This window comes from Erpetoichthys calabaricus, chromosome 13 (assembly GCF_900747795.2).
Source record: "Erpetoichthys calabaricus chromosome 13, fErpCal1.3, whole genome shotgun sequence".
Lineage (NCBI taxonomy): Eukaryota > Metazoa > Chordata > Cladistia > Polypteriformes > Polypteridae > Erpetoichthys > Erpetoichthys calabaricus.
The window spans coordinates 31,784,528-31,805,749 of record NC_041406.2 but is presented as its reverse complement, the minus strand read 5'-3'; the positions used below and the strand labels follow the sequence as shown (position 1 = coordinate 31,805,749).

At 38.6% G+C, this 21,222-nt stretch overlaps 1 protein-coding gene across 1 annotated transcript in view; it reads left to right on the top strand.

Moving 5' to 3' along the window:
* Window positions 1-21,222, top strand: part of trpn1 (transient receptor potential cation channel, subfamily N, member 1) — a 108,325-nt gene that overhangs the window by 33,691 nt on the left and 53,412 nt on the right. Inside the window, exons 4-10 of the mRNA XM_028818080.2 lie at window positions 7,008-7,121; window positions 7,210-7,314; window positions 10,616-10,714; window positions 13,069-13,170; window positions 14,226-14,327; window positions 15,159-15,257; window positions 19,616-19,816. Coding sequence (XP_028673913.1) covers window positions 7,008-7,121; window positions 7,210-7,314; window positions 10,616-10,714; window positions 13,069-13,170; window positions 14,226-14,327; window positions 15,159-15,257; window positions 19,616-19,816 — 822 coding nt within the window. The remainder of the gene's footprint in view (window positions 1-7,007; window positions 7,122-7,209; window positions 7,315-10,615; window positions 10,715-13,068; window positions 13,171-14,225; window positions 14,328-15,158; window positions 15,258-19,615; window positions 19,817-21,222) is intronic.

Below are 21,222 nucleotides of genomic sequence, written 5' to 3'. Positions count from 1 at the left end.
AATGAATATTGGAATCATAACTTGAGTCTGTCCTCTTTGTTAAAAAACAGTAGTAGCACTTAGTGAAAAGAGAGACAACACAAATGCTCAGCCTAACAATAATCATATTATTACAGCATAACATACTCCATGCTCCTGTCTGGCTGTGAAGGACAAGTAACATCCCCACATGGGACAACACCTAGGCATGCCAGTGTAGAAAGAAAAGGAATACTATTGGACAGTAGACCAGGCCCACAGTAGTTGTAGTATGAAAGTTACGTTATGATCTAACACTCCAGCCGAACATTCACTACAATGGCAGGCAACACCCAATCACTGAAATGAAAAGACTTTCCAATAGCAGACTGCCTTCTCATAAGACCATGACCTGTGTGGCCTGAAGTGGGCACTCCAGCTCTCCAAACCCAGCACAGACAAATACAAGGCACAAGTCCAGCACAAACACAGGCTTTTATTACATGAGAAACTCTTCCTTAATCACTTCTCACCACAAAGCACAGTATACAAGTCCAAAGGACTATAATGAAGCACACAGCAATAAAACACTTTGCCTCCCTTTCTCCATTTATTCCCTCTGTCTCTCTCACTCTACCTCCTCCTTCCAGCAAGCTTTGTCTTCTTCCTCCTGACTCAGGCTCCCCAAGCAGTGGCAGGCAGCTCCTTTTATCTTATCCTTCAAAGTAATTCCAGTGTTCTGAAGGCTTGGCCTGGGAGCACTTCCGGGTAAGGCTGGAGCCTCATAACATAGGGCTCCCCAGTCCTCGCAACACCCCCTGGTGGCACCCACGGAATCCAACAGGGCTGAGTTGCCGAACTTCAATTCCCATGATGCCCTCTGGGAATCCGTGGCGCCATCCCAACCCAGAGGGACTGCCATCTGGTGGTCAGGGGGAGAGAATATCCTGTGTATGTCATCTCCCCCCTTTTTTTTTCCGGCTAAGGGAGCTAGTTCACTGCCAGAATGGAATTTGAATTGTTCTTCCTGGATGTGAAGTTCAACTGTCAGATGGAATCTCTGTTCTAAAATTTCTGTGTAGGCTTTCCCTGGAGCACTGAGGGGTGTGATCCCTTAGTAGCTGGAACACACCCTCTTATTCCTCCTAAAATGGAGGCCACTCACATTTGTTAGTTTGAAAATACTTTTCCCACCTTCCTCACAAAATCGAAGAGGCATGTTAGAGAAGATACGCTCACTGTATTCAGTGTGTTCAGGATTTCATGGCAGATATCATCCTTCCTGCAGCCTTTTAATTTCCACAGCGATCTCTGCCAAAGAGATGGATTCAGTCCCATTCTATGTTTCTTGTGTTGCATCCTCTGAGTAGAACATGTGCATCAGGTTCACAAGTTTCTTACAATGCTTCTTCCACCACTTGACAATATCTTCAGTGGAGGTGAACATTTTCCCACATTTTCTTAGATTAGTTCAGACAGCATCCTACCCTGTCTGAGCGGTAAAGGGGTTTTCTAGAAACACTTTGAGGCCTTCCAAAAGTTGCACTGCCTGTTACTTGGTGATGTTATATTATACTAGGGGGGTTTTCCTCCTGCTCGCTTCGCACGCCAACCCCCGTGCCCCTGCTACACCCTAGCCTCTTTGCGGTTCTGTCTCTCACGTATGGGGATGCGGATGTACAATTTAAACAGATTTTTATTTTCATGGGAATTGTTACATATGCATAATAGAACTATTTTACATTACAGCAAGTAATTAACCATATTAAAAAAGAGTAAAATGTAATAATTTGAAAGTAAATTATGTTTCACGTTATGTTAGAGTTGTTTGTTGCATAATACCATTTAGTTCTGTTTGGCTTTGAAATTAACATGCAAATACTTTTTAAACTTACAGTAAAAAATTTTTTTTAAATTAAATTGTCATCAATATCGCATTGAATTTTGATTCTGTGTTTGGACTTTCATCGTGACAATGCAATGTATAACTGCCCGTGATTGAATTTCGTTTCTTTCTCTCTATTAAATAACATGAGTTTTTTCGAATGTTTGGCTCTGAGGTTTGTTAATTGTCTTTGCAAAAGCTATTCTAATGGGAAACTGTTAACGTTTTAATATGAATGGCATATCAAGATCTCCTTTATTGTGTAATGTTATCCTCGGAAGATGTACTACGTTACTTTTCTTGGATACAGCCTTCTTTCTACAGTAATTCGTGCAGTGGAAGACAGTGTTAACAGTTGTAGATATTCTTTGGGATATTGTAAGTTAATGTTTTCTTCTTCTGTGCGATCACCACCAACTGTTTCAGCATAGTCTATTGATACGCATTTAACCAATTTGCCGTGTTACTGATCAACATTTTTGGCGTTAATTCGTTTGACTTCATCGTTTCTCGGTGCTAGGATTGCCTGTCTACTTATTTTTTCTGTTGATAACCCTTTGTGATGAAATTCTTCATTAAGATTTGGTCATGGTATGTCTTATTCAATTGGGAACTTAAAGTGACGAAAATATTAACATTTATAAGAGCTGAGAGAGCAGAAACTGTGTCTGTTAAACGCATTCACACGAATGAGAGGTGAGATTACCGTGTGTGTGGTTGAATATGGTTGAGAGGAGGGACTGACTTGAAAAAATCTCATGGCCAAAGTCTCATCTCGTGGGACTTGAAAAAAATCTTTAAAAAAGTCTTGTCTTGTTGCTGGATTTTTTTTTATATAATAGAGAGACATAACCAGCTGAGTGAGATTTGGGCTGAAAGACAAGGACAGTCACAGCCTGCCCCATATTGGTCAAACATGCAGACAGAAATTTCATTGCACTGTGTGCATGTGACAATAACTCTGAAATTAATTGACGATACTATATTTTTTTATCAAAGCATTTAAAAAATAATGCTAATGCTGTCATACACTTGCATATTGTTACTAAGTTTAAGAGAGATATGCCCCGATGAAACAGAGTGAAACGTGACTTATTTGCGCATGCTGAGTTGCTGTTCAGAATTTGGTGGAAAGAAAATGACTGAGGACGCAGTTAGTAACTTTTACTGTTTCTTGATGGCAGTTGGTTATAATTTTAGGCTTTGATGTCTATACAGAATTATAATTTCTAGCAATGTTAAGTCCACATCAAATAAATCAACTTTGAATCATCTTTATTACATTAACAAATATCACCACTGGTGTTGTTGCAGTGAAGTCTGTGAACCCTTTAGATGCTTTCTGCAGTCCATGGATTCAATTAATCAACAAGTCCCCCAGTTTATTATTGTGTGATAAAACATTTGTTCGTAAAATCACACTAAAACAGGAAATAAAAAGAATTAGTGTTTGACAGCAAAACGGCATTTGTATTTGTAGCAATTTAAAATAAAAGTTGAGTTCCTCAGCTTTGAATCATCTTTATAACATTAACACATACTGTATGGCCACTGATGCTGAATCCTGTAATAATATGGGGCCCTGATGCTAAGCCTCAACTCCCTCAACCCCTTCACTGTTGAGGCTTTCTGCAGTGAAGGCTTTTGTCTTGGTAGAGTAATATTTTACTCTACTTTCCCCTTTTGCATTACTAATATGTAGTCTTTGTCAGAATGCCTCAAATCGCACAGACGTATCTCTGTTTCTAAGGTATTGTACCATATAACTTCTCCCCACCTTCCCTTCTACAGCTATAACCTCAGGCAATTAGGAGTAGTAAAAGACAAGCAGGAGTAAAGTTACAATTTAAACAATGGTTTATTGATTATATTCATAAATAATAACATTATGCAAAGTACATTTGAATATTGGCAACCATACAACCTGATAAATGCTGATGTGTAGTTTCAGGCAGCACACAGACTTGTTAGTTACTTAAAATGTCTCTAGTTAAGGCATCATTGGTGGTCGGTTTTCTTCAGAACAGGCCGCATTGCCTGTCTCAATATGGCTGCGGAGCTGTGCTCTTCATTGTGTTGTCCTTTTCAGTTCATGGTGTGAGATGGTCATTCATCAGTTTGGTAAGAGAGAGAGAGGGTGAGGTAAAACAAGCAAATTTATAGATGTTCTGTCCAACCCCTACAGCCAATAGGGTATCATATTATTTAAAGGCTTCTGATACAAGCCAGTTCCAAACAGCCATACTTCAGACCAATGGGGACCAATAGACCAATAGAACACCTTCATACCTGCCATCCCCCAAAACCATATGTTAAGGTAAAGTTTGCCAGTTAGGCAGCCTGGCTTTGTATGGGGGTTGAGAGAGAGACTTTAGCAGAGAAACACTTGCCAAACTGGTTTGAGGCACTACCCCAACACTATCGTAAAATTCAAAGAGACCCATTCTTTAAAGGGGGGAGTAAACATGAATGCTTCTCATTAATGTAACACTAATATTACATTGCTTTGCCTAAATTACAAATAAAGACATACAAAATATTTATCAACTTGTATGCTAAATTCCACATCACAACACAAGCCATCCAGTTTATAAATGTGTGATTGAACATCTATTAGTGAAACCACAGCTAGCTAGCAACTTTAAAGAAGTGGTGTTTATGATTCCAGCCCAGCATGGAGTTACAGCAATTGTGGAATTGAATCAGACAAAATAGAACAAACTCTTAACTCATGAGAGCAGAGAAGATAGGGAGGTATTGTAGATAACAGATGGGGCACTTGCATTTCAGCTAGCATTGACAAAAGGGTCACATTTAAAAAAAAAAAACACCTTAACTCATTATAGAAATACACCCGGGCATACACTTTGGCTACTGCAAGTATAAATACAGCTCTTTGATTCAAACTTCCCATGGACCACACAAAAGAAATGCAAAATGTTGCACCAAAGCAAACAATTCTAAATTTTGCCCTTAGTGTATTGGTAACAGATTGCGATACAAAATATTGCACTGTTATTCTGTATTGGTATTAACATCAACATAACCTACAGTACCTCTACTTCAGAATCAGTGTCGGTAACATGAATTAAATGAATAACGGCTTAACACTGTTCCCTGAGGGATGATAGAGTATATGTGCTTTTCTGTTTAAATATGTCAGCAAACAGCAGTATGTAAAGCATATTATTCTGTTGTTTGCCTACACTTTATTATGTTATCTTAGCATATAGATAATGAACATCATAATGCATAGCCTTTCAGACTGCTAATCCCAAGGGGCAGTGTTTGCTGAGATGTTCCTCTCCTACACAAAAACTCCTTGGCAAGAATGGCCCTTGCCCCATTATCATGTCAAATCATTTCGATTACACTGGATTGATGCACCATATTTGATCAAGTTTAGGCTTTTGAAACACAAAGACATTCAGCTCACTGGCTGCAGTTGGACCCTTCTCCATAAATCAGGGGCTCTATCTATCAGCAACTGCTTTTTTCTTTGCTTTAGATTCACTTTTGAGAAATGGTTTAATGTCAAAAGCAAGTAGTGATGCTAAGTTTTAGGGGTCAATGCTTAGAACATTCATCTGGAAAAGACTAAAAGTATCACGAAATATGACACCTTCCTCATATCAATGTGTGAATCATGGATGAAACTTTAGATTTTAAACTTTAAATATTGCATGTTGTGGCCACCAGGTGGCTCACCAAGCCCAACACAAACAGGCACAGGGAACGAGTCCCAGCACAACATAGGCTTTTTTTTGCTGTGGGAAACTCTTCCCAAACTGTTTCCCACCTGCCAGAACAGTACACAAGGACTATTAATAAAAGAAGCACAACAGCAATGCATTTTCTTCTGCTTTTTCTCTTCCTCTCTGTCTCTTTCCATCTCCACTCGTCCTCCAGCAAGCTTCGTCCTCCATGTCCCGACTCTGGCTCCCTGAATGGGGAGAGGCGGCTCCTTTTATAAAGCACCTGGAAGTGCTCCAGGTGTCCCATGATTTCCTTCCAGCAGCATTTCTGGGTGCGGTGGAAATGCGGCAATAAAGGGCTCAGCAGTTCTTCATGCGCCCTCTGGCGGTGACCACAGACCCCAAAAGACCTGAGCTTCCAAACTCCAAGCCCTCGGGGGCTGCCCTCTGCCGTTCTGGGTAGGTAATGCCCAATACATGTTTTCTCGCCCGTCCTTCCAACACGAAGTTATCCCAACCGGGTAAAAACCCCTGCCATCCATCACAGTGTATATTCTCAAGCAGTGTATAACATAAATCTACTCAACATGCGGAAACGAATACAATGAATATATAGATTGTAGTAAACACACCAAAAAGTACAATTTGGACAACACTTATACAGAATAAAGATTATAAAGCTGATGCAGATGTGTGTGTTTATATGGTAGCCGCATTACTGCATTCATTTTTGTGTTACATTTCGGTATTTCGGTATATAAGAACGTGTGTCATTTACTCCATCTTCATCCTGTGGTAATGTATTAATATTTTTGGTTTTATTATAATCACCAGATTTACACATGACCAAGCATATGTAAGTTCTTAAACAAAAACAAAGAAAGCCAATTCCCAATGAAGACAGAATGTTTGCTTAAAGTGTACAATGAAGTATTTTCTGCTTTAATATGTTATTTATTTCGAGAAGCATCCAAGTATATTTACAAGTTACATGTATGCATAGAATCACATAAGTGTAAAAGTTATTTATCTTTTTCTCATCTCTCTTTTGTGTTCACAGTCATAAGCACTGTGCATACATCCAACATTGCAGCCTTCTTTCCACAGATGGTAGGATGTGCTTGCTGCTACAGCAAGTTTTATAATCTTTAATCTTGATATGATGTGCAGTTTGATCAGAGGTAGACTTAGTAATTTGGGGTCCATAAGTGAACACAGGTATGGGAGCCCACCTTCAACACCTATTCTTCACCACTTATGTGTTTAGTCCTCCCATAAAATAAATAATGTGTCTATCCATCCATCCATTCATTTCCTAACCCATTTATCAATTTCAAGGTCAAGGAGCCTAATTGACATTATTGGCTGCAAGGCAGGAACCAATATTAGACTAACTATCACCATAAATAATGTATAATCTACACTGTACATTTGCTTACATGCATTTATTTCTTATTTCTATTTTCTAGCCCAAAAATCAATTACCGTTACACTATGTAGCTGTCCGATCCTCTGGAGCTCAAAATATTATTCAGACATTACTTAAATATTCCAGTAAAGAAGCCCGCCTTGTTCAGGATGAGGTAAAAGTGTTTACTTGATAACCAGTTTGATATCAAACATAATGGATATTTATCTTGTCTCTGTCTTTGTTTTGTTTCCACAATTTAGGATGGGTGCATTCCTCTTATTTTATCTGTCGAAGCTGGAAACGTTGCAGTCTGCAAGGAACTGCTTAGTGCCATGCCAGTTGCTCAACTCAGGGCACAGAGAAAGGTACTGCAAGACCACTAAGAGTGACAAGATGATTTAGGGGAGGACAAGCCAGCACGCCACTGCACATCGCACAGAAAAGGGGCCATTAAACACAGATTACTCTTACAGCTATTGAACCAATCTGTAGGCACATTTTCAGCATTTCATCCTAAAGAAATCAAGGCTATGATATTTTGCTATGCTTAGTATTAATTTTTGGCATTTGTATAGGTGTTAATTGTACAAAAAGTGTGTTTGCTTGTTCATATTGGGCTTTGTCATGGGACTATTGGGAAAGCACAGGTTGCTTTAGAATATGAAGTGAATATATAGTATATATATAGTGATGGATAAAAAGCTCAATTTTGGTTTCAGCAAACCATAGAACCTTCTTCTAGATGACTTCATAGTCTCCCATATGCCTTCTGTGAGTGTATTTTTTAACAGTGCTTTAACTCTGCTTCACTCCCATAAAGCTGTGACTGGTGAAGCCCCCGGGTAACTGTTGTTGTCCGCACAGTCTCTCAGTCAGTGTAGCTGACAACTCCTTCAGAGTACTCATAGGTGTCTTAATGGCCTCCCTCACTGCTCTTCTGCATGTTGATCTCCCCATTTTTGTGGATGACCTGCTCTCGGCAGATTTACTGCTGTGCCAAACTCTTTCCTCTTCCTTAACGATTGGTTTAACTGAACTCCTAATGATTTTCAGTGACTTGGAAATTTTCTTGTCTCCACCCCTTAACTTGTCCTTTTCAAAGATTTGCTTGAATTGCTCTTTTGTGCTTGTTGTGTAGGTTAGACCACCATACTGACTCAACACAAGTTGGACCCTCCAGATAGAGGAACATGTAGACAACCATCTACTGAAACCCAAGACAGGTGGTCTCCATTGAACTAATGATATGACTTCAAAAACCAGTTAGCTGCACCAGTGAGGATTTAGATGTGTTATGTTAAAGGCAGAGAATACTTTTCAGATTTTGTGTTTTATATTTGTAATTAATTCAGACCACTTTGCAGAGATATTTTCACTTTGATATTAAAGAGTCTTTTCTATTGATTGGTGTCAAAAAGTCAAATAAAATCCACTGTGATTCAATGTTGTAAAATAAAACGTGAAAACTGGTAAATACTTTTTGTAGGCACTGTACTGTATGTAGGAAATGAAGTAAAAAATACTATCAGTAATTAATATGTAGACTAACAACCAACTATGAGTGTGAACACCTTATTTGCATTTGAAGTAATCCAGTATCAATGTTTAGAGGTTTTTATATGAGCAACGTTTAAAATGATGTAAATTAACTCAATAATAAGACATATGTAGCAGGGAAGTTAAACAAATTCAGGTCCATGAGGTCAATCAGTTCACCTTACGGCAAAGTAAATATTGACATGTATTAAATGAACAATCTGAGGAAAATGCAAATGGATTCATGATTAACACCAGAGACGCTAGGCAGGCTTTCAGTTGGAATTAATCTTACAATAGAGTCAGAGTAGCAAACAAATGCTGGACAAAAATAACTGTCTGACTCTGATAACTGCATGTCCTTGACTGGTCTGAAATGCTCAAGCTAGTGCTTTACTATGGCTTCTAGAAGCAAGTTTTATTAATGATAGAATGACATTTGTATGTGAGTATGTATATGTAACAGGTGTCTGGTCACACTTACAGGTAATCTAACTTAGACACCATTAAAATATCCGACTACACCACCCAGTTTTATTAAGAGACTGGGAACTCTTGAAATTTACTGATGACAGCACACAGCTTTCTTTAAATTGGGCGGTGAATAAACACACAATGAAAGACACAACACTAATTTCAGGAAAAGCAACAGTAACTTCTGTTACACAAGACAATATAAATTACATTTTTTTAAAGATAAACGAACATAACAAAATCTAAAAATATCAGGAACGAATTTCCTTTTTTTAAAAGGAAAACACACAGTCCACACTCTAAAAGTCCATTAAAAGCAAGAATCAGAGGATACAACCTTTAGTGGTGCAGAGTGCAGTTTGCGCACTGTGTTACCCCAACACTTAATTGTTCAACCGTCCACGGATGCACTCTGTTCACCGGACACTTGTTTCCCAACAGAAGTTTTGTCAAATTGTTGAATGCTTGTCAGCGTCTCTTTGTCGTTCCTTTTTTTCCACTCTGGGCTCCTTGTGTTGCTGTGACCTAGGCACGACTCATTTCTCATCTGCCAGCTTTGCTTGGTCCTTCCATGCGGCTTCCCTCTCTCACTGGACCCACAACTGGCGTCTCCTTGTAGAGCTGTCTCTTCCTCCCTGGAAGTAAGTGTTGCTGTCCTTGTGCCTCACGTCGTGCCAGCCAGGTACCCTCATCTGCCTACGAGCCCCTGTGCTCTGTCCGAGTGTCTTGGCAGCGTTTTCAGTGGACCGTCCCTCCTCTCTACCTTCTCCTGCCCAGGAATTTAAATCTCCTTTAGTCCCTGCCGTTGTCAGTCCTGGACAATCGGTTTAATCAAAGGCACATCTAAATTTCCTGGGTTTAACAATTAATGAAAACTCAAGTTAACAAAATGTATTGTTACCAACCATTAATGAGTACAGATCTGCTGATTAGAAACCAATATTGTCAAACATGTTAATTTCAGGTAAATACAGATGTCCTCCAAGGAAGGAGCAGTTCTGTTATCACAACTTGGTATTGTTTGTAATCTCAACCAGCCAAAGTGACTCCTTTGCAATACGGCAAATACCTACATCCTGCAAACAGCCTTTTAACTTCTCACCCCCAGTCCCAACAATGGGTGCCAAATGGAACCACCCAGTGCACAAAAAATGTCCCCCTCTGACATATATATTCACTTATCTACTTTCTTTTAAGCTGTGTTCATATTTTTATTTGATGTAATTCATTTTCATCTGACAAATATTTTGAAACCCCAATTTTTTTAGGACTTCCAACCCTTTCAGAATCTAAACATGTTATCCGGTCAATCAAGTATAAGAGATTTTAACAATGGGAAAAGAAAACTTGAGTTTCAAGTAATCATGAATGAATGATCTCTGTTGCCCATATGGCATTTTAACACAACACACTGCACATAGAAGAGGCATCCAGTCATATAAAGACTGACGTGTGAAGTTATTGACATAAGTGATGCCGTTTACTCAGCATCAAAAGGGTTTCATCTGTAACCAAAACAGAGAGATATGGGCTGCGTCCTCATGAATGTCACCTGCTTTGGCGTTAAAGGTAGACAAGGTCATACAAATAATAGAGGCGATTCTGATAATGGCTACTATACCCTGAGACTGTATTTGGCCATCTGTTTATCTACAGGGCAATGGGGACACTGCGCTACATGCATGCTGCAGGAAGAAAGACGTAGAGCTGGCAAAGCTTCTAGTTGAATACGGAGCTAATGTGGACTTTCAAAATGTGAGTATTCATTCAGCCCTACATCAGATAAACATCGATTGTTTAATGCAACTGAAAGATGAAGGGGGCTGAGTTATTAGGTATTCTGTTTTTCATCTGCTTCTGCCCATCAAAGTATCGAAGTAGCCAATTGCGTTTCACTTTACTGTGTGAATCGTTTCCATTTAATGGAAGGAGCTAGATGAATGTGACAAAATACACAAGCAGAGACCAAAAACTAAGTAGAGGGTCACACACTGTTAAACTAAACATGAAAAAGCACTAAATAAAATTTGTGATACAAAATTAAAAGACACAATAACCATAAAATACAAAATCACTGCAGATATAAGGAGAACTCAAGATTGTGGCTGCTGTAATGTCTAATGTATGCAATACCTGAGCAAAGCTATCATCCAAACTTCCCTTGTTTATAACTCCTATAACTCCTAACCTTAACCCTCCTCGTGTGATTATGGCATAATAAATATTGCATAGCTACAGACTCCAATGTGAGTGGCTAAGGGCTAAAAAAGGTGGGCAAAAGGACGGGCTATGGTCAGAGCCCTGAGAAGTTGTAATGGGTGTTTCTGTTCTGTTGAACTGATTCTTTTCATTAATTTCATTCATTTAATGAAGCTTATGTAAAGTTCCTTGGGGAAGTTGAGGGTCCCCCACTGACAGCATTACAAATATATAATATACATGTATCTCACTGATATTTAACATGATGATAATTCATCTGACATTGTCCTGTTTCAGTATAGAAAGCATGATAACACATTTAAGAGGAATAATTAAATTAAGATGTTACGCTACAGAATCACAAGTGAATGAGAATTGTACAACTCGCTCTCGGGTAATCATTCACAAATCAACTGAATAAGAATCATTTGACAAATTTTTGGGTAATGATTAATTTGCGAATCAAATGAATGAAAATCGTGAGACATGTTCACCAATCTACTGAACGTCAATAGTTTGGCTCATTCTCGGGGAATAATTTGTTCACAAATGATATTTGCTCTGTGCATTCAGTGAGTTCTAGAAAATGTGCACTAAAGCAAAGCTGAAAGCAAATAATTGTTAGAAATTAGAATAATGATTTTATAAGGTTTAGTTTTGTGCAGCTAGTTTGTTGACTGTATAAAGGGTCATAAAAATTGAAGTTATGATTTATATAGTGTGTATAAAATAATTCCCATAATGAACTGTATAAAACAAACAATTAATACATTAACACTTTAGTTTAGATACTGCCAAAATTAATCTATTACTCCTTTACTGTTATGTAACAAGACCTTAACAAAGGCTTCTTTTGGTCTTCATACCAGTTATAAAACATCAGTTGAGTAAAATTACTTGTTAATGTGAAGGATTCACAGTTCTTATACTAAATAAGTAATATCAACAGACATGTGTCTCAGTTAAGCCCCCTCAGACCACTCCAAAGTGACGTTTTTGTTAGTCGGTCACATTGCAGAGATAAATAAACACTTTACTGATGCTTTGAAAGTGTTATGAAGACCCAAAGAAGTGTTTGTTAAGGTGAGTAAATGAGTAATAGACATATTTTCGCAATACCTAAAGTATTACCATACATTCTAATATAAATGTAATGCACTTGTATGTTGAACAAAAGAATGATCAATGACAGAGTTCTCGTTCGCCAGTAATGATTTAGTTCTAATTGGAAAGTATCAGGAATCAGATGGGTGGTACTTGCACGTGTACTTTAAATATCTAAATGAAACAGGCCACACTTTAGTGCTCCTGTTGAGCTCTACTGAATCAATTAATTCATGTTTGGGAATCGATTCCCATGATTCACTGAAAGGAGTTGTTTAAAAAGAACAAATCATTCTTGAATCACCCATCACCAGCACTCAGTCCTTGACATAAAGGCAGGGGCTGCAGGTAGATCCTCATTATCTTACTCTGGTTCCTCGCCACATCTCAAAGATTTAAAAATGAGTTTAATTAGTCACTTTTCTGATATGAGTGTGCTGTGAGATTGTCTATAACAGTAGAGTACAAGAGAAAAAACTGTTTCAGTGAGTGAATTTCTATAGAAAATGTATTTAACTTTTGGTGTAAATGTATAATTTTAATTATTTACTAGATTAACCAAACAACTAAAAGACAGATTCATAATATTAAAACTGAATCATTTTTCTACAGCACCTATATAATGCCTAAATAATTTAGTTACTCAGTTGGATGACTTTTTCTATTATTCAAGTGCATGCTGTGGTACACAGATTATGACTGTAAAGGCAATAGAAGAAATATTTTGCTTTTTAAAATTCAATGCCTAGTGAAGTCTATACCCATGAAAAAAGCTGTTGTAATAATATCTTCTGTCTTTAATTCAGGATGAAGGTCAGACATCTTTACATGTGGCTGCCTGGGAAGGGGATGAGGCCATGCTGAAATATTTTTATCAGTGCAAAGCTAACCCTAACATAGTTGACAAGGTAATGAAAATGATAGAGCAGAAGATGAAGGAGGATTTGTGTTGTTTTAAAATCAACTGGACACTGTGTAATTTAGATGGAAGTTAGCAGAATTGTTTGTGGCACTCAATGGTGCATTACGATCTATTATTTAACTTGATTTTTAATGTTTAGAGGTACAGTGAATTTAGAAAATATTCAGGATTACCCTCAGCCTGTATATCGTGAGGCTGAGGAGCGGCTTCCTCAGTAGTTCTTTGTGTGCAGTTGTATTTGATTTTTCTGGCTTTTTTCACTTTTGTTCTTAGTTTTATTATTGGATTACATATTGGATTCTCCCCGTGTCTGCGTGGGTTTCCTCCGGGCGCTCCGGTTTCCTCCCATAGTCCAAAGACATGCTGGTTAGGTGGATTGGCGATTCTAAATTGGCCCTAGTGTGTGCTTGGTGCGTGGGTATGTTTGTGTGTGTCCTGCGGTGGGTTGGCACCCTGCCCGGGATTGGTTCCCTGCCTTGTGCCCTGTGTTGGCTGGGATTGGCTCCAGCAGACCCCCCGTGACCCTGTGTTCAGATTCAGCGGGTTGGAAAATGGATGGATGGATGGATGGATTACATATTGGAACGTTTTTGCTCTGGATTGCCTTTAAGGCAAATCCTTTTGGTCTTATTTTTTCACTTTTCAGCGTTTTGTGCATCTTTTTTGTGATTTACTAATAAATGTCTTTATTTATAAAGTTTATTATTTGCTCTGTCCTTATACCAGAGGTTTTTATGGTTTACCCTCTCCCTTGAATTATATGTTTTAATATTTTGAGAGATTAAAGTATATTTTGGAACTTTAAAGTTAGGGCTCCAGTTTTTGGCCTATGCATGCAGAAGCCTGCCAGTGGAGTTTGGGGTCAGACTGCCTGGTGGATGGGACTTTTAGAGGCCTCACTCACTTTTCTTATTGAGAATGCACTTGAATCACAACCGTGTGGCTTATGGAATTCACCGTCTTTACGTTTACAGTTTTCTCCATTCTTCTCACAATGTTTAATAATATATATGTATTATATATATTTCTCTTTTTTTTTAGCTTGACAGGTCTCCACTTCATATTGCAGCTGAAAGAGGTCACACCAACATTGTTGAAGTTTTAACTGAAAAGTTCAAGTCTAATGTTTTAAGCCGAACAAAGGTACTGGAAAAGTGCTTCTGGCATTGTTAAAGTTGAATAGTCCATGTGGAATTGCTTCAGTGCACGACAGCTTTATTTGGCTACGGCCAGCATCATACCACAGGACTCAACACAACTTCTGGCCAGAAAGTATGGCAACATTAAAAACTGCAGTTGATGAATTTTGCTGCCTCTGAGGGGGTCAGATTACATGATTAGAAATAGCAGGGGGTGACTGATTGCACAGTTCCCTCGCCATGTTTAACACTGCGTCAAACCACATGTTCTTCCATGAAAGTACCACAGTGTAGCAGCCATTCATCTTGGAATACACCAGAATGTGAATATACTCTGCACAACTTTTCCCACTTTGTTGTGGGACGACAAACACAAAACATCAAGCACACATCTCAGCTGACTCTAAAGTTCAATGAGCCTCTCCTCCATTCGAAATAGTCTCCTTCCATCTGTCCTTGCAGCTGTCAATGTTCTTCCTTATTTATGGGCATTGTATGCATTGTGCTGCCGGCTGAGCGCTCATTGGCTATAAACTATCACAGACACAAGAAACCACCCTTACAACTAGCAACTCACTGAAATAAAATCTAACCAGAGCGGTTTAACTGAGTCACTGCAGCTATCACACTACACAAGTGATAGTAACAACACAAGCTATGGCTGTCTACATCCTGTAGTCATTTGTTTAAGATTGTGCAAATGAAGGCCACGACTGAAAATCATTGGAAAGATCATGTAGTGTGATGTTGGCATAAGATATCTTGATGCAAGCTTGGATTTATTTTTTATTTTGCAACTGTAAAAGAACACCATTGATTGAGATGTGTTTTGTAGGATGGGAGTACGCTCATGCACATTGCCTCCCAGTGTGGACATCCCGAGACTGCTCTTACCTTCTTGAAGAAAGGTGTTCCACTGCATATGCCAGATAAGGTAAATATAAGCATTTACAATCAATGTAATGAAGAGAATACAAAAAAGTCATAAGTCAACATCACGGGAAAATGAAGAAACTATTAATAAGCTCAAATATGAATACTTAAAACGTCCTTATTTACAACAACAACAAAAACATTTATTTATAAAGCTCATTTTCATGCTTTACAAGAGAAAGTTACAAGAAAAGAAAAAACAAAAATGATTAGGTAAGAATATTGATGAATAAGTCCATCCATTATCCAACCCACTATATCCTAACTACAGGGTCACAGGGGTCTGCTGGAGCCAATCCCAGCCAACACAGGGCACAAGGCAGGAAACAAACCCCAGGCAGGGTGCCAGCCCACCGCAGTTAATGAATAAGTAATAAAGAAAAAAATAAATTCATATGATCTTAAAAAACAGATATATAACAGTCATAAAGTCTCTAAAGATAAGTCTGGAGATAAGGTCAGATGGCCCGGAGGACAGAAAAAACAAACAAACAAGAAAAAAACTTCAGTTAAGTAGAAAAAAAACTAAATCTGCAGGGTTTCCAAGGCCAAAAGACCAGCCAGCCCTCTCTGGGCCTTCTAGCTGTCATAAATGTGCTTACATCGTTGTTTTCAGGCTTTGTGCCCAGGGATTCGATGCAGTAGTGGACAGCTGGGGCACCCGCCTTCATTGTACATGATGAGTACACTCTGGCTTTAAATTAAAAGTGCAAATAAAATGAAAAAAGACAGAGGAAGAACCACACCTTAAAGTACAATGCTTAAATGAAGCATTCACCCTTTACCCTCTTGGAAATGTTCAGATTTTATTGTTATAGATCATTGAATCACAGCACATTTAATTTATTTTTTTAAGACTGATCAACAGAACAATGTGAAAACAGATCACTAATTACAAATACAAAACATTAGAACATTAGAACACTCTAGACGAGAACAGACCATTCAGCCCAACAAAGCTCGCCAGTACTATCCACTTATTTCTTCCAAGAAAACATCAAGTCGAGTTTTGAAAGACCCTAACGTCTTACTGTCTACCACACTACTTGGTAGCTTATTCCAAGTTTCTATCATTCTTTGTGTAAAGAAAAACTTCCTAATGTTTGTGCAAACTTTACCCTTAACAAGTTTCCAACTGTGTCCCCGTGTTCTTGATGAACTCATTTTAAAATAACAGTCTCGATCCACTGCACTAATTCCCTTCATAATTTTAAACACTTCAATCATGTCACCTCTTAATCTTCTTTTGCTTAAAATGTAAAGGCTCAGCTCTTTTAATCTTTCCTCATAATTCAACCCCTGTAGCCCTGGAATTAACCTAGTCGCTCTTCTCTGGACCTTTTCTAGCGCTGCTATGTCCTTTTGGTAGCCTGGAGACCAAAACAGCACACAGTACTCAAGTTGAGGTCTCACCGGTGCATTATATAGGTTGAGCAGAACCTCCTTGGACTTGTACTCCACACATCGTGCTATATATCCTAACATTCTGTTAGCCTTCTTAATGGCTTCTGAACACTGTCGGGAAGTCGATAGCTTAGAGTCCACTATGACTCCTAAATCCTTCTCATAAGGTGTACTCTCGATTTTACGACTGCCCATTGTGTATTCAAACCTAACATTTTTACTTCCAATGTGCAATACTTTACATTTACTGACATTAAATTTCATCTGCCACAAATCTGCCTAAGCCTGTATGCTATCCAAGTCCTTCTGTAATGATATAACGGATTCCAAATTATCTGCTAATCCACCTATCTTGGTATCATCTGCAAACTTAACCAGTTTGTTACTTATATTACTATCTAAATCATTTATATATATTAAAAATAGCAGCAGCCCTAGCACTGATCCCTGTGGAACACCACTCTTAACATCAGCCAGTTCTGATGAGGTTCCTCGCACCATCACCCTCTGCTTCCTGTGTCTGAGCCAATTCTGCACCCATCTACAAACATCACCCTGAACTCCCACCTCTTTTAATTTGATGCCCAACCTCTCATGTGGCACCTTATCAAATGCTTTCTGAAAGTCCAGATAAATAATATCATAAGCTCCACTTTGATCGTATCCTTTTGTTGCCTCCTCATAGAATTCCAGCATGTTAGTAAAACACGACCTCCCTTTTCTGAACCCATGCTGACTGCTTAGAATAACTCCTGTCCTTGCCAGGTGTTGCTCAATCTTATCCTTAATAATTCCTTCCATTAATTTTCCTGTGATGCATGTTAAGCTTACTGGCCTATAGTTGCTTGGATCTGCCCTGTCACCCTTTTTATATAATGGGATGATATTTGCCATTTTCCAGTCCTTCGGAATCTCTCCAGTGCGCAGTGACTTCCTAAAAATATGCGTCAAGGGTTTATATACAGGTATGTACTCACTAGCCTCCTTAAGAACACGAGGATAAATATTATCTGGTCCTGGTGATTTGTTCGATTTCAGCTTATTTAATCTGAGCAGTACTTCTCCCTCTACAATTTCCAAATCCCTCAGTACCTCCTTAGTAGTCCCTGTTACCTCTGGGAGGTTATCCACTTGCTCACTTGTAAACACCTCAGAAAAATGTAAGTTTAAGGCATCCGCTATTTCACTGTCTGAAAATAACTGATCATATAAGTATTCACCTAATTTAATACAACACACCCAAGTCAAAGAATTGGTTCAGGAGATCACCTGTCTGAGGTTTGTATTAAAGATCAGAAACTGAAATCTCTCATTTATAGAAGTATTCATACTCATAATTCAGTAGTTTGTGAAAGCCCCTTTGGCAGTAATTTGAGTGTTCTAAGGTATGTCTTTGTAAGCTTTGTACCTCTGGATTTGGACAGTGTATCTTATTCTTCTTACTCTTTCTGGCAGAGTCTCTCTCCATAGATGTTCTATGGGATTTAAGTCTAAGCTTTGGCTGGGTCACTCATGGACAATCATAGAGTTGTCCTGAAGCTTCTCCAGAGTGTCATGGCTATATGCTCTGGGTCGTTGTCGTGTAGAAGGTGATCCGTCACCCCAGTCTAAAGTCTTATACACTATGCAGCAGTGTTTCTTCAAGGACCTCTCTATATTTGGCTGCATTCATTCTTTCCTCATTTCCCTGTCCCTGCCACTGAGAAGACCCCATTAGCAAGGTACAACAACCACCATGTTATATGGTAGGAATGGTATTTATTAGGCAGTTGATGGGCAGTCCTGGTCTTTGCCAGACGTAATACTTGCCGTTCTGGCCAAAGAGCTCAATTTTTGTCTTTTCAGAGCAGAGAATCTTTCTCTTCATGTTCTCAGATTCCTTTAAATGCTACCACATGCCTTTATTCAAGTGTAGCTTCCATCTAGCCACTCTTACCATAAACACCTAACTGATGGAGCTCTGCTGAGATGGTTGTGATTTCGTCAGGTTCTCCTTTTGTGTGACCATTGGGTTCTTGGTAACCTGCCTGACCAAGAACCTTCTTACCCAGATATTCATCTTTTTTAACTTTTATTTTTATATTAAGTTTGTAACTTAGTTTTTTACTTAGATTAGCCAGAAAACCAATTCTAGAAGAGTCCTGATGGCTCCAAACGTCTTCCATTTTACAAAGATTGAGGCCACAGTGCTCCTGTGAACACTTAAAGCTCTACAAATGGTTTTATGGTTTTATCTCCTTGTCCTGATCTGCACCTCACCACAGTTTGATTGTGGATGTCCACAGAGATTTCCTTGGACTTCATGGCTTGGTTTTTGTTCTGACATGCAGTGTGAAATGTTGAACCTTCTATATACAGGTACACGTGTGCCTTCTTAAACGACGTCCAATCAATTCAATTTGTAAAGAGGTGGACTTCAATCAAGTTCTTGACACATCGCAAGGAGAATTAAAGCAAAAAAGGTTGCACCAGACCACAATTTGGAGTTCCACAGCAAAGCGTATGAATACGTACTTCTATAAATGGGAGAGTTCAGTTTTTGATTTAGAATAAATTTGCAAACCTTCCTGAAGTGATGTTTTCACTTTGTCATTATGGGTTATTGAGTGTAGATTGATAGGCAAAAATGGCAAATGTATCCATTCAAAATGAAATCGACAACATAATAAAATGTGCAGAAAGTGGAGAGCTCTGAATACTTTCTGAATCCACCATAGTCCTCAGAATTCAGACATTCCTGGCAGTGTAGCAGATCTGCTGTTCTGGCACATTTTGAGCAACTGCATGAACATCAGTCATTGAATGTACTGTATAATGCAATGGATACAACATTCTGTGTGGTGTTTTCACTGAGCGTAAATCACACAAATCACCCAACAAAGGAACACAGGATATTAACATATTGGTTTGGCCATTTATTATTCTCTTGTCGTGCCCTTTGTATTTCCTTTGCAGTCTGGAGCCGTGTGTCTACATGCAGCTGCCAAGAGGGGCCATACGGCAGTTGTGAAAGCTTTGCTTCAGAAAGGAGCACACGTGGATGCGATAACAAAAGATGGCTACACTGCTTTGCACATTGCCGTGCAGTACTGCAAACCCTTGGTCGTGCAGACTCTCTTGGGCTTTGGTGCACAGGTCCAGCTCAAGGGAGGGAAGGTAGGCAGCTAATTCTTCATTAGGTTTACAAATCTGTCATTTTTAGCAGCATATCAGCTCTAAGACCTCTAACATGCAGTGTGGTCTGTTTTGGTGAATATCTATCCATTCATCCACCATCAAATTTTATTAAGTTTAAGGCCTCTGGAGGACATCTTGGTGGCATCACGGACCTCCCCTTGAAGTAGAGTCTGTCTGCTTTCGGAGAACACTGAGTCACAAATCAACCTAACCTGTACATCTTTTAGATTTGGGAGGAAAAAAATGGAGTATGCAATGAAAAATCCATGCAGACACAGGAAAAAAGACAGACACTCCCAGTAGTGTTTTTCAATTGAAAGAATTCTGCTGGGTCTACCTTTTCGGTGCCTTTAAGAATTTTGAAGGCCAGGATTAGGTCCTCTACAGTAGACCATGTCATTAACAACTTGGTTTTTCTCCGGTGCTCAGCTTCAAGTGCTGCTATATCTTTTTTTGCAGCGTGGTGACCAGAACTACACACAAAGTACTCCAGATGTGGTGTCAATAGTGTATTACATAGTCTGAGCATAACATTAGTCAATTTATATTCAATTTATAATTTCATTTTATTTGCCTTTTTAATTGCTTCCACGCATTGTTTAGATGCTGAAAATGTTGTTTCACATAAACCTCTAAATCCTTTTCTGAGGTGGCTTCCTTTAGGACAGTCTCTCCCATATTGTATTTATAACTGGCATTAATTTTCCCCACGTGTAGCACTTTTAAATTGAGCATATGATAGAAAATTGGAAAAAATGTTTAAGACAAAGGCGAAGGTTGATATAAATATTTTTATAATAAAGTAAATTACTGAAGGAAGCTTACTACTTATTTTGGACCGCATCAGACCCGCTGGCTGTTAATGCACAAACGTCACTAGAAACTCCACAAAAGTAGTGGCTTGGCCCAAAGTGGAACCCGGGACTCTGGATCTGTGAAACAGAAGTGCTAAACAGTTACACCAAGTTTGTTTTTCCAGAATTGTCATGCAGACATATTTTATTTATATATTTTTTTCAATTTCTCAGTTATTGCAGTTATTTTACTTCAGACATGGGGTTGTAATAAAGTAGGTGTAAAGATGGGCAGGTAAAAGTGGTTTATGTCAACAAATTAATTAGAAAGAATGCAATAGGTACTCTGTAAGATGAAAGTGAAGATGGTTATTCATTGATTTAACAACAACAACAACAACAACATTTATTTATATAGCACATTTTCATACAAAAAGTAGCTCAAAGTGCTTTACATAATGAAGAGAAGAAAAATAAAAGACAAAATAAGAAATTAAAATAAGACAACATTAATTAACATAGAAAGGAGTAAGGTCCGATGGCCAGGGTGGACAGAAAAAACAAAAAAAAAAAAACTCCAGAAGGCTGGAG